This window comes from Scardinius erythrophthalmus (genome assembly GCF_964197995.2).
Source record: "Scardinius erythrophthalmus genome assembly, chromosome: 24".
Classification (NCBI taxonomy): domain Eukaryota; kingdom Metazoa; phylum Chordata; class Actinopteri; order Cypriniformes; family Leuciscidae; genus Scardinius; species Scardinius erythrophthalmus.
Window position 1 is genome coordinate 6,219,654 of NC_138244.1, and position 14,925 is coordinate 6,234,578.

The following is a 14,925-nucleotide window of genomic DNA, read 5'->3' on the forward strand; positions in this document are numbered from 1 at the left end:
ACAACATACATTAGATGTTGATTCTGCATAAAGAAAATACTAAGCCTATTTTTATTTTTGCATTAATTTCATAACAAATAAGCAGTTTTTACCCCAAACTGTCATTTACGTAAAGCAAAAAAATAAATAATTAAAACGCCATTCACACACACACACATAGAAATTATATGTATATATATATATGATTTCTTAAGGTTATGACAATGTGGTTTTATTTTTTGCACTATTATCATCTCCATTATAATTATTATTATTAAATGCCTCAATATTTGCCCATTTGTGACATGCTGTGTTCAATTTATTTAAATTTTTTAAAAATTGTAAAACTAGGGTTATTGTATAAATCCCCTTTTGACTATTAAACTTTTATTTTTTTGCATATTCTTCCGTGCATTTGTGCAATTATTTCATGACAAATATGCATTTCTAATTGATTAAATGCAACAAAAAACAGCATTCTGGTAACCATACAAAATTGTATCTATATATATATTTAACTTTGTATATATTTACACATACACACATTGCTATTGTAATACAATAAAAAATACTGTATTACAGCGACGAGGATCGCCACTGAAAATATTGTTAATAGAAATTGGTAAAATCTGGAAGCATCCCAGCAAATGAGAATTTGGAGATAAATGGGCTTGTACTGAAAATGCCACAATAACAATTATTAATGGCTTAATTTTCCTTGTGCAAAATATATTTTCTGCCTGTTTCCTACTAAGTTAGTTTAATTTCATTCATTTTTAATTGATTTTGAGGTGAAATATGGCCCTTTTTGAGAGGCTACATGAGATTCACCCACATGCATACATGTTTTTGATTGTTTCTTGAACCTGTAACAGGGAAAAGGTCCATTGAGTGCTACATTGTGTCTTACTATGAATAAAGCTGGACACTGAGTTCTTGAGACATCATTCAGACAGACAGCTGATCTGAGACCTGTGAGAAGAGACACTGTATGTCCATGTGTATCTCCAGTGCTGCTGTTAGTCATGTTCTTGGCATCTGCTCTCAGCACGATCATGTGTGTGTGTGTGTCAGCTGGACTGAGGGTCTGCAGAGGTAGCTGGTGTCTCCAGCCCGACTCGCTTTAGTGATTCCTCATACTTCTTCTTTCCCAGAGTCACTACGTCCTGTACTTCTTCCGCCAGGTCCCGCCTGCCACTGTCCACCAGTGCTTTCACCAGCCGCTGCACCGCCCCAGGCCCCGCCCCCTGCTGCCCTCTCGCCCAATGAAAGAGCATCGCCAATACCTGGGCCCCAAAGTTGTCCCTGACAAAACAAACACATGGAGATGCCATTTTATTTTTATTACTATCGCAATTTTTAGTGCCATTCTTAATTTATTTGTTAAAATTATGTTTCCTGTTATTGTACACAATGTTTGTCATGTCAATGTGTGTACATCATGGCGGTATTTGATATGCTGTTTTGTATGATTTTAATAAAAATAAAATAAAACCGTATTGTTATTGTATAAACCCATTTTATTTTGACAATGAAGTTTTTTGCACTGTGCATTTTTGCAATAATATCATGACATGATATTACCCCCAAATTATCATTCATTTTTGTAAACAAACTAAATATTTTTATTTATACACACAAACACGCACAATTTTTGCCATGTCAATTAAAGCATGGATGGATATATAATGAACCAAATTAAATAATTATATATCTAAATCAATAATATTTTTTAAAAATTGGCAAATAATAATAAATAAAATATACAATGAAATGTTGTGATTAATAAAATTAAAAAAGAAAAAGGAGCATACATAAATAAGGTAATTTTGCACTGATAACAGTTAAGCACTTTTAACCCCCAAATTTCATTAACGTAATCAAACATTTAAAACGGCATTCTCATAATTATGATATATATATATATATATATATATATATATATATATATATATATATATATATATATATATATATATATATATGATATTATACCAATTTGTACCAATTTGAAATGATCTGAGCTTTGTGACATGGTGCATTATCCTGCTGGAAGTAGCCATCAGAGGATGGGTACATGGTGGTCATAAAGGGATGGACATGGTCAGAAACAATGCTCAGGTAGGCCGTGGCATTTAAACGATGCCCAATTGGCACTAAGGGGCCTAAAGTGTGCCAAGAAAACATCCCCCACACCATTACACCACCACCACCAGCCTGCACAGTGGTAACAAGGCATGATGGATTCATGTTCTCATTCTGTTTACGCCAAATTTTGACTCTACCATCTGAATGTCTCAACAGAAATCGAGACTCATCAGACCAGGCAACATTTTTCCAGTCTTCAACTGTCCAATTTTGGTGAGCTCGTGCAAATTGTAGCCTCTTTTTCCTATTTGTAGTGGAGATGAGTGGTACCCGGTGGGGTCTTCTGCTGTTGTAGCCCATCCGCCTCAAGGTTGTGCGTGTTGTGGCTTCACAAATGCTTTGCTGCATACCTCGGTTGTAACGAGTGGTTATTTCAGTCAAAGTTGCTCTTCTATCAGCTTGAATCAGTCGGCCCATTCTCCTCTGACCTCTAGCATCAACAAGGCATTTTCGCCCACAGGACTGCCGCATACTGGATGTTTTTCCCTTTTCACACCATTCTTTGTAAACCCTAGAAATGGTTGTGCGTGAAAATCCCAGTAACTGAGCAGATTGTGAAATACTCAGACCGGCCCGACTGGCACCAACAACCATGCCACGCTCAAAATTGCTTAAATCACCTTTTTTTCCCATTCTGACATTCAGTTTGGAGTTCAGGAGATTGTCTTGACCAGGACCACACCCCTAAATGCATTGAAGCAACTGCCATGTGATTGGTTGATTAGATAATTGCATTAATGAGAAATTGAACAGGTGTTCCTAATAATCCTTTAGGTGAGTGTATATGAGCCTAAATAATTAAGGCATACAATTATTCATATAAATGTAATGTCATATGCCTTGAAATAAATAACTGAATTTTGTGCCTCATTTATGCTGACATTTCTTTGGACTTTTATTGATCGCAACACTTTAGAATTAATTTAATTTTTCATAATTTATATAATTTTGTCTGTCATTTTGTTGCTTTATAGAACACATTTATTGATATTGGTATCACTTTTTTACATTGTTCTGGTACTTACTATAGTAATAACAGTAAATTAGGCATCATTATGCAACTAACCAAACCCTAATCCTAACTCTATAGTAAGCACGTTCTTAATTAATGTTACTCAAATGTATAATTACAGTGTAACAAGGACACCTTAAAATAAAGTGTAACCTTGAAATTTAAGTTGACTTGAGAGATACAGGGGTGTAAAGACGAAAAAACGAACAGACTACAGAAAAGAGGGCCATAACATAGAGGGCTTGAGAAAATGAGTGTGCATGCATGCGTGTGAATGTGTCCCGTCTCCTGCAGTGTCCCAGATGGCTGACTGATCAAAACCAAACACTCAAATTTCACCACTGTTGTCTTAATTTCTTTCCTCCATCACTCATTTTCACACTGCCTCTCTCTTTCTCTGTAATGCATTTCCCATAGTGATTTTATACCAGCGCAGACATGTCTGTGATAGAGCAAACCAATCTCAAAAAAACAAAAAACCTGAACTTATGATATTTGGTTCTGAAATCGGTCCTAAAAAGCTCATGATGTTGGAACCGATAGCCTCGTGGTCAATGCTCCGACATGTAGCGCTGCTGCGCTTCGGGCGACCCGAGTTCGACTTTTCCCAATCCTCTCCCTCTCTTCTCTTCCTGTCAGTTCTCTACTATCCTATCTCAATAAAAGCAAAGAAAGGCCAAAAGAAAAGCTCATGAATATTAATGAAGTCATACTGATCTGGTTTGGTAATAATTCCTGCACTGTCCAGCCATAAATGTAATTAATATTCAATGAGTCATCAGTGTTAACGGATATCTAATGCTGCAATAAACACAATTTATGTATAATCTGTTATCACTGCTGTTCTTTTGAAATCTGAAATGAGTGAATCATTTGACAACAGTGAATGCCACACAATATTTCCCCAAATACTGTGCATTCGTTATACCTCAGACTCACTGATCATCAGAATTGTAAAATCTGTCCTTTAATGAAGATCAGTGTGATTTACAGCACCATCTGCTGGCGGGCTCTTTCACACACTCCTCACCGGCTCTGATCTGATGCTCACCTGTGCTGGTTTCGGATTCGCTCCAGCTGGTCGTAGCCGATGCCCAGGTTGATGCCGATATTCTGCCACTCCTGGTTGATGCGTAAGGAGATGGACAGCAGGTTGGCCTGTGTCAGGTAGCCGCTCTCCGGGTCGCCCAGGTTCAGCTCGCCGGAGATGTTCCCATCACAGTCAGCGTTCTGTGTATGAAAATATGATCAAACAATTCATAATTATCTATCATAGTTTAAATTCTACTGCCTTGCTGTCTACTCTCTACATAAGCAGCTTCCTAACCAAAAAGGGAAACTAATAAGTGACTGATTTGAAACATTATTGGTTTTCGAGATCGCTCACAGGAATCCGCAGAGGAAGCGTCGCCATCCACTGGTTGTCGTGACCTTTTCTTTTACTTGCTACTTCCTCTGGAAGATCAATAGGCACTTCACCCCTGTAAAATGAAACCTGGAGGGAAACGTCTTATTACAAGAGAGGTAAAAGTTATAATAATCATCACAACAACATCATCATCACATCTGATCAGATCACATATGAGGTCGATATGCAAAGCTATATGTTCGACCAATGAGATTCCAAAGTGGGAGGAGCTAACAAAACGCTTTGCATTTGAGAAGAACATGAGCTGTGTTCAAAATCGCCACCTGTACCCTCGTTCACTATTCCCCACATCAGTCCACTAATATAGTTCATTTGAACAAGTGAAAACGAGAGAGTGAATTCGGACACTGAGTGCGTCGGAACGGCTGCCGCTTTTGCATAGTTTCTGCTGTATAATAATCATCTGAGGTTTAGTAAACTGGCAGCTCCAGTAGTTATGAAAAGATTGATCTTGAACTCTGTCATGGAAACTAGCAGTATAAACCTTAAAGGGTTACTTCAGGATTTAGCATTAAGCTTTGTATTAGTAGAAAACCTGTAGTATTTTCTAATTACCATGCTTTCCACACTCATATCCGCCTGAGAGGAGAGATTTATGTATTTTTTGTCTGGAAAAAATCCTCCGATGACGCAAAAAACGTCATTTTGCGTCATCTGAGGATTTTCTGGACAGAGGCTAAAGACTACAGCCAGTAGAAGGAGCTGTTCCGCATGTTTTCAGCCCGCCCATACAGGGTGGGATCTCACTCAGAATGTACACAGTGTCAGCCGTCTTTCTTTGGAAGCTAAGCTAGCAGGCTCTTGTTCTGTGGAGAAAGCTGAATAATAGGAGAAAGCTGAGTAAGTATCCGTCCTCCTTTTCCCGGACTTGTCCGGCGGGCGAGATCGTTCAAAATGTCCGGGATTCAGCTTTTGCTTTCTGCGGTCGCCATTCATTGTTTACATGCACACCTTTCAATCTAACTGAATTCATTCTGATTGGTGAATTTGAATGTAGTGTTTACATGAACGCTAAACAAGTGATCGGTTGATGTGCGTTTTACCAATGCTAAGAAAAATTTCCGCTCCTCCGTGAGAGATGCGAGACCCGGCGCGTCTCAGTAATGACACCACCGGCCTCGCGCCGTTCTCCCGCGGCCGTCAGCCTCGTCCTGCTCGCCACAGTAAACATGATGAATGGCGACTGTAGAACGCAAAAGCCGAATCCCGGACATTTTGGACGATCTCTAAATCCCTGGCAAACTCATCACGTAGGCTAGCTTTGTTGTTTACAACTGCGCACTCTTACCGGTAGGCGTGGCCTCCTAAGGCAGCGAAGCAAGTGCATTCTGGGAGTTGTTGTCTTTCATCCACATAAGCCAAAAATACATTTTCTGGCTTTTCTCAGTCTAGAAAGCTCCAAATTCAAAAATTTCTTCACATTTCTTCTACTTAAATGACCTATTTTAAATACACATTCATTTTCCCAGAGGTGAAGTATCCCTTTAATTAAACAGTTTAATCTGAATTTATACCTGTATGATATTACGCTGTACCCACATTGGACCAGCGGTTTGGAAAACGTATGGATGGATGATTCAGATCCGGCGCCATCTTCTGGTCAGACACAGGAATTCATTCGGCGCGACCATCACAGTGCATTATGGGTATTCTCTAGCCTTTGAGCGTACATCGGTTGTACACCCGTTATTGCGGTGAATTGTGGGATTGAATGAGTGCACTAGATAACGTCCACTATGGTTTCAGACACCACTGCAAAAGGCTGTCCCCTCAAATAGTGCCCTGTTTAGGGGTATAGGGGGCGATTTCAGACACAGCCATGGAAGATAAGTGAGTTGCACAGCTGAAATACTGGACTGATTTAATAACGATCAACCCTGTCTCACCTGTCCTCTCACGGGGCCCTGCTGTGGGCTGATCGGGCACACATGGACCTCTTTAATGTTCTTCAGGTGAGAGTAAAAGGTGAATGAGAGTCTGCCCTCTTTACAGTCAGGACGGTCTGAGGACACAACCATTCGAGTTAACTTTAATATGTTTAATAGTTTGCATCAACCATTTGGGTTAACTTTAATGTGTTTAGTAGTTTGCATCTATTCATGCTGTATAGGTTGAGGCTTGTTTATTGTGTCCAGCACCTGCGCTGATGTCGATGCCTCTCTCAAAGCCAGCGAAGAACTGTTCTCCCTCCAGCAGGATACACAACTCAGACGGCTGAGGACCTTCATACTGCTCCGACAGAGACGACAACCTGCTTTCAGCCTGAAGAGAGACACCAACAAGCACTGCTAAAACTGTAGCGTATCATTTTAGTGAAATTAGAGCCTATAATTATTAAGAAGTTCATAGATTGACTTCCTGGAAACGAATATCACAGACTTGAACGTGGATTCTTTTTGCATTGCCCTTTTCATGACATTGACTTCCATTAATTTGCAATGTATGTTGTGAAACATGTTGTGTTAAAGGTCTAGTGTGACCACAGCCTACCCAGAACACCCTAGAAACGACATACAACCACACACACACACCCACCTTGTCAGATGGCAGGCACTGCAGCAGAACCTGCTCTGGGTCGTTTTTTCTCTGTAGCGCCAGGAATCGAACCCGGAACTGTTTCAAGCGGTGATACATCTTCCTGACAACACCACTGACACACCTGTGAGTGGTGTACCACAACCAGTACCTGAACACACACACACACACACACTATATGACAGACTGTATGCGTTTACACTACCGGTCACAAGTCTGGAATAATTAAGATTTTTAATGTTTTTGAAAGAAGTTTCTTCTGCTCATCAAGGCTGCATTTATTTGATTAAAAATACAGTAAAACAGTGAAATATTATTTCAAATTAAAATAAATGTTTTCTATTTGAATATTTTAACATGTAATTTATTCCTGTGATCAAAGCTGAATTTTCAGCATCATTACTCCAGTCTTCATATTTTTGTGGAACCTGTGATACACGAACATTCAAAAGTTTGAGGTCAGTAAGATTAAACATAATAATACTTTTATTCAGCAAGGAAGCATTAAATTGATCAAAAGTGACAGTAAAGACATTTGTAATGGTACAAAGAAAATTATATTTCAAATAAATGCTGTTCTTTTAAAATTTCTATTCATCAAATAATCCTGGAAAAAATGTATCACGGTTTCCACAAAAATATGAAGAGTTTTTAGCATTGATAATAACAAGAACCACCTAAGAACCAATAATAATTGATAATAATCATCATATTAGAATAATTTCTGAGGGATCATGTGACACTGAAGACTGGAGTAATGATGCTGAAAATTCAGCTTTGATCACAGGAAAAAAATACATTTTAACATATTTTTAAATAGAAAACAGTTATTTTAAATAACAAATAACTCCAGCCTTGGTGAGCTTCTTTTCTGCTCACCATGAGAAGTGTGTGACTGAGAAGACGGCGTAGATGTGCGTGACGTAGAGGGACACCTGAGCGGTGACGTCAGTCCAGGTGTGGGCCGTGGGGTCGCCGTGCATCAGGTGCAAACGGGACATGTCCACCATGTGTCCTGAACACACACATATGAGCTTAAAACATCCATCAGCAGTACACACTGCTTTATTCAGAGCACACTACCATACTACTCTAGTTTTGCAGTGTGTAAACAGCACCAAACACTGTCTCCCATGACAAAACCTTAAATTTCCATACAATACATTATGACAAATATCAACTGTGATTTTCTTGAATAGGATACCATTCGCATTTGATGTAGTGAGGTCATGTGACAACACAAGCATTTTTATACATAAACTACTTATAAAAAAACTATAAAATTATATATATATATATATATATATATATATATATATATATATATATATATATATATAAATGTATTTGTAGTATACTTAGTATAAAATAAATGACAAATACATTTTAGTATATTTATTTTTCACTAGGGTATACATAAAGAATATTTTTTTTATTATTATCTTGTTTTATAATTTGCTACAACATAATAATAATTATTAAAATATAATAAATAAATAAAAAACTGTGAATGTAATGTGGACTAGAACCCTCTTATCTGTTTGAGTTCACGTTTCAGTCCAGCCACAAAGTCAAAATAAAACACTTACTTTAATTTTTTTTTATATTTTATCTATTTACTTGTATATCATATGACCTTGAACTGACATCAGAGAACTTTGAAGATGTGAAGGTATTGTTAAATTATTGCAATATTAACTCAAAATATTAAGTTAATATTTTATGTCTAAGGGGTTCGGTTGACAAAAAAGTTTGGGAACCCCTGAATTAAATAAAAATAATCAAAGCGTGTCATTAACAAAAAATAAATAAATAAAGACATTTGACAAAATAAAACCTGAGTCTGAAATGCTAAAACAATAGATCTAGTGTTGAAAGTGCAAATGAAGGCTGCTGTATATAATAAGCACATTTTACACATTCCTCATTTGTTTAGCAGCTTTAATGTCTGCATAAGTTAAACCGCTAATGTCTGTAAATGTAAATCTCAGGCAGGAATGAGTCTCTAATAAGATTAAGATCTGCTCAGTTTAACAATTAAACCGTTTCCTAGAAAGAAGTGAACGTGATGCAAATACCAGTCACTCCAGGTGGAAGAGGAATCTGGACTGTGATTGGCTGAAGGAAGTGCATGCTGGGAGTTTGAGAGAGGCATAGCAGTGGGCTTGCACTCGCGTGAGGGTCTCCGGTCAGGTGTTTCACCTCAGACTGCACCACCTGCACGACCTAAAGGGGAAAAAACTCATATATCAACACAGAATTGAGCAATATGTGATCATAACAGTTAAAGGTGCATTGTGTAATATTTAGGAGGATCTGTTGACAGAAATGCAATATCATATACATAACTATGTTCTGTACATAGTTGAACCGTTATGTTTTTATTACCCTAGAATGAGCCATTTCTATCTACACACACCGCGGGTCTCCTTACATAGACATGTTTCTACAGTGGCCCTGAACGGACAAACGCGTTTCGTCATTATGTTGTTCTTCATGCACAGAAGCGAGCTAACGTCAGCCAATAAAACACTGACACAATGATGAACAGGTAACAATAATATACGCAATAACACATCGTTTTACTGAATAATTAAGTAAATATAATTTCTTAATTTATTTTTGAAAAGAAACCTCATTGCTTAAAGGGATAGTTCACTTTGAAATTAAATGTTGGTATGTTTTAGCTTACCTCAAGGGCATCCAAGATGTAGGTGTCTTTGTTTCCGCAGTAGTTTCAATTTTGATATTTTTAGGTCAAACCGTTCTTGTCTGTCAGTCATATAATGCAGGTCTATGGTCACTATCTGAAAGAGCATGCACAGAGAAGTCCAAATTAAACAATTCCCCATCGTAAGTACACATTGATGGCCTAAGACACGAAACGAGTGGTTTGTGTGAGAAAACGAACAGTATTTATATCTTTTTTACCTCTTGTACACAACCACGTCCAAGTGATCTGAGGGCACGCGCGCATTCTGGTGTGTGACGTGTGCGCGCGTTCTGGCTTAGTCTGCGCAAGCGCCGGAAAGCACCGGAAGTGATCTCTCACGCGTGTAAGAGGTAAAAACGATATAAATACTGTTCGTTTTCTCACACAAACCGCTCGTTTCGTGTCTTAGGCCATCAATGTGTACTTACGATGGGGAATTGTTTAATTTGGACTTCTCTGTGCATGCTCTTTCAGATAGTGACCATAGACCTGCACTATATGACTGACAGACAAGAACGGTTTGACCTAAAAATATCAAAATTGAAACTACTGCGGAAACAAAGACACCTACATCTTGGATGCCCTTGAGGTAAGCTAAAACATACCAACATTTAATTTCAAAGTGAACTATCCCTTTAACTGGCTACTCTCTGCTGTCTCAGAGGACGACATAATTTCCTGTGTGCCACTGTAACTTCTGTTGGGTGCAATTCGCAACCTCACCACTGGATACCGCTAAAATGTACACACTGCACCTTTAAATGATTAGCTCATTATTAGAAGCAGTGGTTATTTTATTATAGTATTTCTTGAACAGACCTGCAGTGTGACCGTACGTGTCTCTGTTGTGCATTCTGGAGGGAAAGTGAGTTTGATCCCCGGGTGGAACTGAGAAACCAGCAGCGCCCCCTCAGGGGACACTGAGCAACTGTCCAGGAAAGGACGAGAGACGGCCACGAACCACGAGAACTGCGACACACTGCAGCAGGCCAGCTACATACACACACACACCACATACACACACACATCAGAATATACAGTCAAAACAACACTATAGTTCATTTCTGTAAGTGAGGATAGCAAAATAAAGTACACTTTGACATATTATACCCAAACATTCTTCATTCAGTGACTACCAGTAAAAATATGAAACATTTGGGACCAAAAATTATTCAGACACTTTGATCTAACCATGTTTTGTTGAAGTGTTTTTTCTTTAATTGCTTTAAAATGCGACCTTTCTACACCACAGACTGAACAAAATGAAGCATTGCTTGGTAATTGGTTGACCTAAATTGGTATTATCTAATTGTGTACTTTACCATCTGACAGATATTCAACATAATTCATTTGTGAGACTACCAGTGAAATATCAACCGATTTGATAACTCTGAGTTCTTGTCATATTTTATTACCATTTTACAACTATAGTGAATAAACTGTGATAATGTTGAAGGTGTCTGAATAATTTTAGGTCTGACTGTATATGTGTGCAGTAATGCTCTCGTGATGGTGTACGGTGTTGCAACAATATGAAACGTAATATTTGACGAGCGCGATCTGATTGGCTCACCCGTGCTGGGCGTCCCCCAGGCCTGCAACTGTGTTTCTCACTCCCTCTCCTGGTCAGAGTCGGTAGTGTCGTCCAAGACTGGCCATCAAACCTGCGGACCGCAACGTCACCTTTCCGTGTTTTACGATAGGGGACGCACACCTCTACCGGCTAAAAGAATGACAGGGTGACAGAGACACCGGAAAATGTATTATAATTATCATATATTAATAATATTCATATATTTATTTATTTATTATAATAATTAATTTATTATATTTTATTTATAATAGTTCATATATTATTAATTATAATAATACTGTATTTTATTAATTAATATTTTTAACTGTATTAATTATTACTTGTAACCCAGCTTTCTTTCATTATAAAATTATTATGATTATTATTATTTTTAAACAATTTATATATTTATTAATTATAATATTTCATTTATTCTTTTATTCATAATATATAAGGTTATTAATTATAATAAAACTGTATTTTATTAATTTATTGTTTTAACTGTATTACTTATTACTTATAAAACAGGAGCTTTCTTTCACTATAAAAATATTATAATTATAATATTTTAATAATATTCATATATTTATTAATTATAATATTTCATTTATTACATTCTATTTATAATAGTTAATGTTATTAATTATAATAAAATTGTATTTGATTAATTTATAGTTTTAACTGTATTAGTTACTTATTAGTATTTATAAAACGAGATTTCTTTCACTATAAAAAATAATAATTATTATTATATTTTATTCATATTTATAAGGCTGGCAACTCGATTAATCTTGATTAATCACATCTAACATAAAAGTTTGTAGATGCAGATGCGATTAATGGCGATTAATCAATTTGACACCACTATTTATTAATTATAATAATTAATCATATGTTTTCGATATATATAATACTGCATTTTATTAATTTATAGTTATTAACTGTATTATTTTTACATCATAAAACAGTAGCAAGCATTTATATTTATATAAATATAAGCTAAAAATTACAACCTTCTCAAATGTGGCTCCATGTGGGCGGAGCTCCAGCTGTCGACTCAACAGGATGTCGTGCTCCTCTAGCCACACCCACTTCCTGTCTGGCCTCCTCTCCGACCACTGGAGTTGTGTGACCGTGTTTACGCATCTCCGTGGAAACAAGAGCTCCGCCCCTCCAGGAAGGAACACGTGACAACCAGCAGGGGATACTTGAAAACTGATGAGCAGAGAAGACTTACATTCAGAACATTATAGAATATATACCAAATACTAATTTTTAAGTAGTATATGCATATATATGTATGATGTGAGCCTTTAAATATAATTACCCTGAGCCCCTGAGAAACTCTCTGCATACACCGGGTTGATTTGAATAACTTTAATGTACTTGAAGTGTGCACAAAGCACTAGGAAAATACAAGTATCGGGATTCGGTATTGGCAGATCCTCAATATTCAATGACTCGGATTGGATCAGGGATACAAAAAACTTCAATTTTTAATTGTAGTGATATTTCACAATATTACGGTTTTTATTGTATTTTTGATCAAATAAATGCAGCCTTGGTGAACAAAAGAGACTTCTTTCATAAACATTATAAAAAACTTACCGACCCCAAACTTTTGAACAGTAGTTCAAACAGAACTAGTATAGTAGTTAGGGATGCACGATATATCGGCCACCATATTGGACATGTTATTGTTATCGGCCCGATAAGAAAATGTGGGAGATAAATAAAGCTGATAAATACTGGATTATTTCCTTCAGCTGAGACACTTCAGAAGCGCATTGTTTGCCATGATGGATTTGGATTGCTTGAAATATGATTGGAATCACTGCAAAAAAGGACACACTATGTAACAAGTCTGTCATATAAGCTACATAAAATTATAATGACAACATAATTATAAGTGTGTGCTTAGCTCATGGCTATCATTTTAATTGTGAGTTTTTGTCAAAAATTATATTAAAATTTGGATTTAGATTTATCGGCCAATATATCAGTTATCTGCTTTTAAATATAACGAATTATCGGTTATGGGTATCGGCCAAAATGTTCATATCGGTGCATAATCCCTAATAGTAGTATGCCATTCTCAAAATCCCCACAGTGTGTACTAAATCTGAGCGTGTTTGTTAAAGGGATAGTTCACCCAACAATGTAAATTCTGTCAGTAATTACTCACCCTCATGTTGTTCCAACCCCGTAAGACTTTCGTTCATCTTCAGAACACAAATTAAGATATTTTTGATGAAATCTGAGAGCTGGCTCACTCCTTCATAGGCTTCTATAGGTAATCGATATCTGCCATCCCAGAAAAGTTAGTAAAGACATTGTTAAAATAGTCCAAGTGACTACAGTGGCTCAACCTTAAGTTTATCAAGCGACGAGAATACTTTTTGTGCGCAAAAAACAACAAAAATAACGACTTCATTCAACTATTCATTTTCTTCTGAGTGAGTTCACGTAGTGTAACAGCGCAGCGCAACATCAGAACGTAGGCTCACTATTGGCCAATAGTGTAGTCACTTGGACTATTTTAAACATTGTCTTTACTAACTTTCTGGGCCGGCAAGTTTCAATAACATAGAAGCCTATGGAGGAGTGAGCCAGCTCTCAGATTTAATCAAAAATATCTTCATTTGTGTTCTGAAGATGAACGAAAGTCTTACGGGATTGGAAGAACATGAGGGTGAGTAATTACTGACAGAATTTTCATTTTTGGGTGAACTAACCCTTTAAATGAAGGGCTCAACTCACCTGTGCTGCTCCAGTCCGAGGTGCAGCTCTGGGGTCTCAGAACATTCCAGAACTATAAAACACAAACAGTGTCTCATTGGGATCAAACAGGCTTAGTTTGTTCCGGTTTCATTCATCAATGACAAAAACATCCAGAATCCATGATGTAATCCTAACAGATCATATCTGTATGATAAACACTTATTACAATAACTGATGGAGAACTAAAGCCGTAGCAGTGCGAGTGGAGAGAGACCTGGGGTGAGGTGAGCGAGCGGGGGGGGCGTCGGGGGTCGGCCCAGCGGGTTGTTCCTCACGTCCAGGTTGTCGAGCAGCGGGAGGGAGTGCAAACATGCTGGAACAGTCCTCAGGTCATTACTCTGGAGTAATAGCTTCCTCAGAGAGCCGAGAGATCCTGAGACACAGAGTTAGCCATTCAGTCAGCAGTCACAGGGTCACAAACACCAGATTCTTCCCTTAAAAGCTCCAAATCTCACTCAAAAATAGTTGTTTCTGCTAAAAAAATTGTTAAAAAAAATTAACAGTTCATTAGAGAGTCATCAGGACACATTATCGTTTACACTACAGATGTAAAAGCGTTTGAGTGGTTTGTGTGTTTATTTAGCAAGGGACATCCTCATGTGGAAAAATAATTCATAACATAAATAATATTTTGTTTTATTATAAAGACCTAAAAATCTTTTTTTTTTCTTTTGAATGGCAATTATTTATCATTTTGTCTACTTTGTTTATTATTTAATAAAATATTAATTTAATTATTCAATATTATTTTAACT

The 14,925-nt window shown here is 37.1% G+C and overlaps 1 protein-coding gene across 1 annotated transcript in view; it reads right to left on the reverse strand.

Moving 5' to 3' along the window:
• Window positions 1–338: 338 nt before the first annotated feature.
• Window positions 339–14,925, reverse strand: part of pidd1 (p53-induced death domain protein 1) — an 18,602-nt gene continuing 4,015 nt past the window's right edge. The window contains exons 3-15 of the mRNA XM_081355737.1: window positions 14,385–14,543; window positions 14,150–14,201; window positions 12,403–12,604; window positions 11,390–11,539; window positions 10,636–10,809; window positions 9,182–9,329; window positions 7,983–8,118; window positions 7,104–7,254; window positions 6,707–6,830; window positions 6,455–6,570; window positions 4,527–4,634; window positions 4,191–4,369; window positions 339–1,284 (exon numbers count right to left, since the gene is read on the reverse strand). Coding sequence (XP_081211863.1) covers window positions 1,050–1,284; window positions 4,191–4,369; window positions 4,527–4,634; window positions 6,455–6,570; window positions 6,707–6,830; window positions 7,104–7,254; window positions 7,983–8,118; window positions 9,182–9,329; window positions 10,636–10,809; window positions 11,390–11,539; window positions 12,403–12,604; window positions 14,150–14,201; window positions 14,385–14,543 — 1,934 coding nt within the window. The 3' untranslated portion in view covers window positions 339–1,049. The remainder of the gene's footprint in view (window positions 1,285–4,190; window positions 4,370–4,526; window positions 4,635–6,454; window positions 6,571–6,706; window positions 6,831–7,103; window positions 7,255–7,982; window positions 8,119–9,181; window positions 9,330–10,635; window positions 10,810–11,389; window positions 11,540–12,402; window positions 12,605–14,149; window positions 14,202–14,384; window positions 14,544–14,925) is intronic.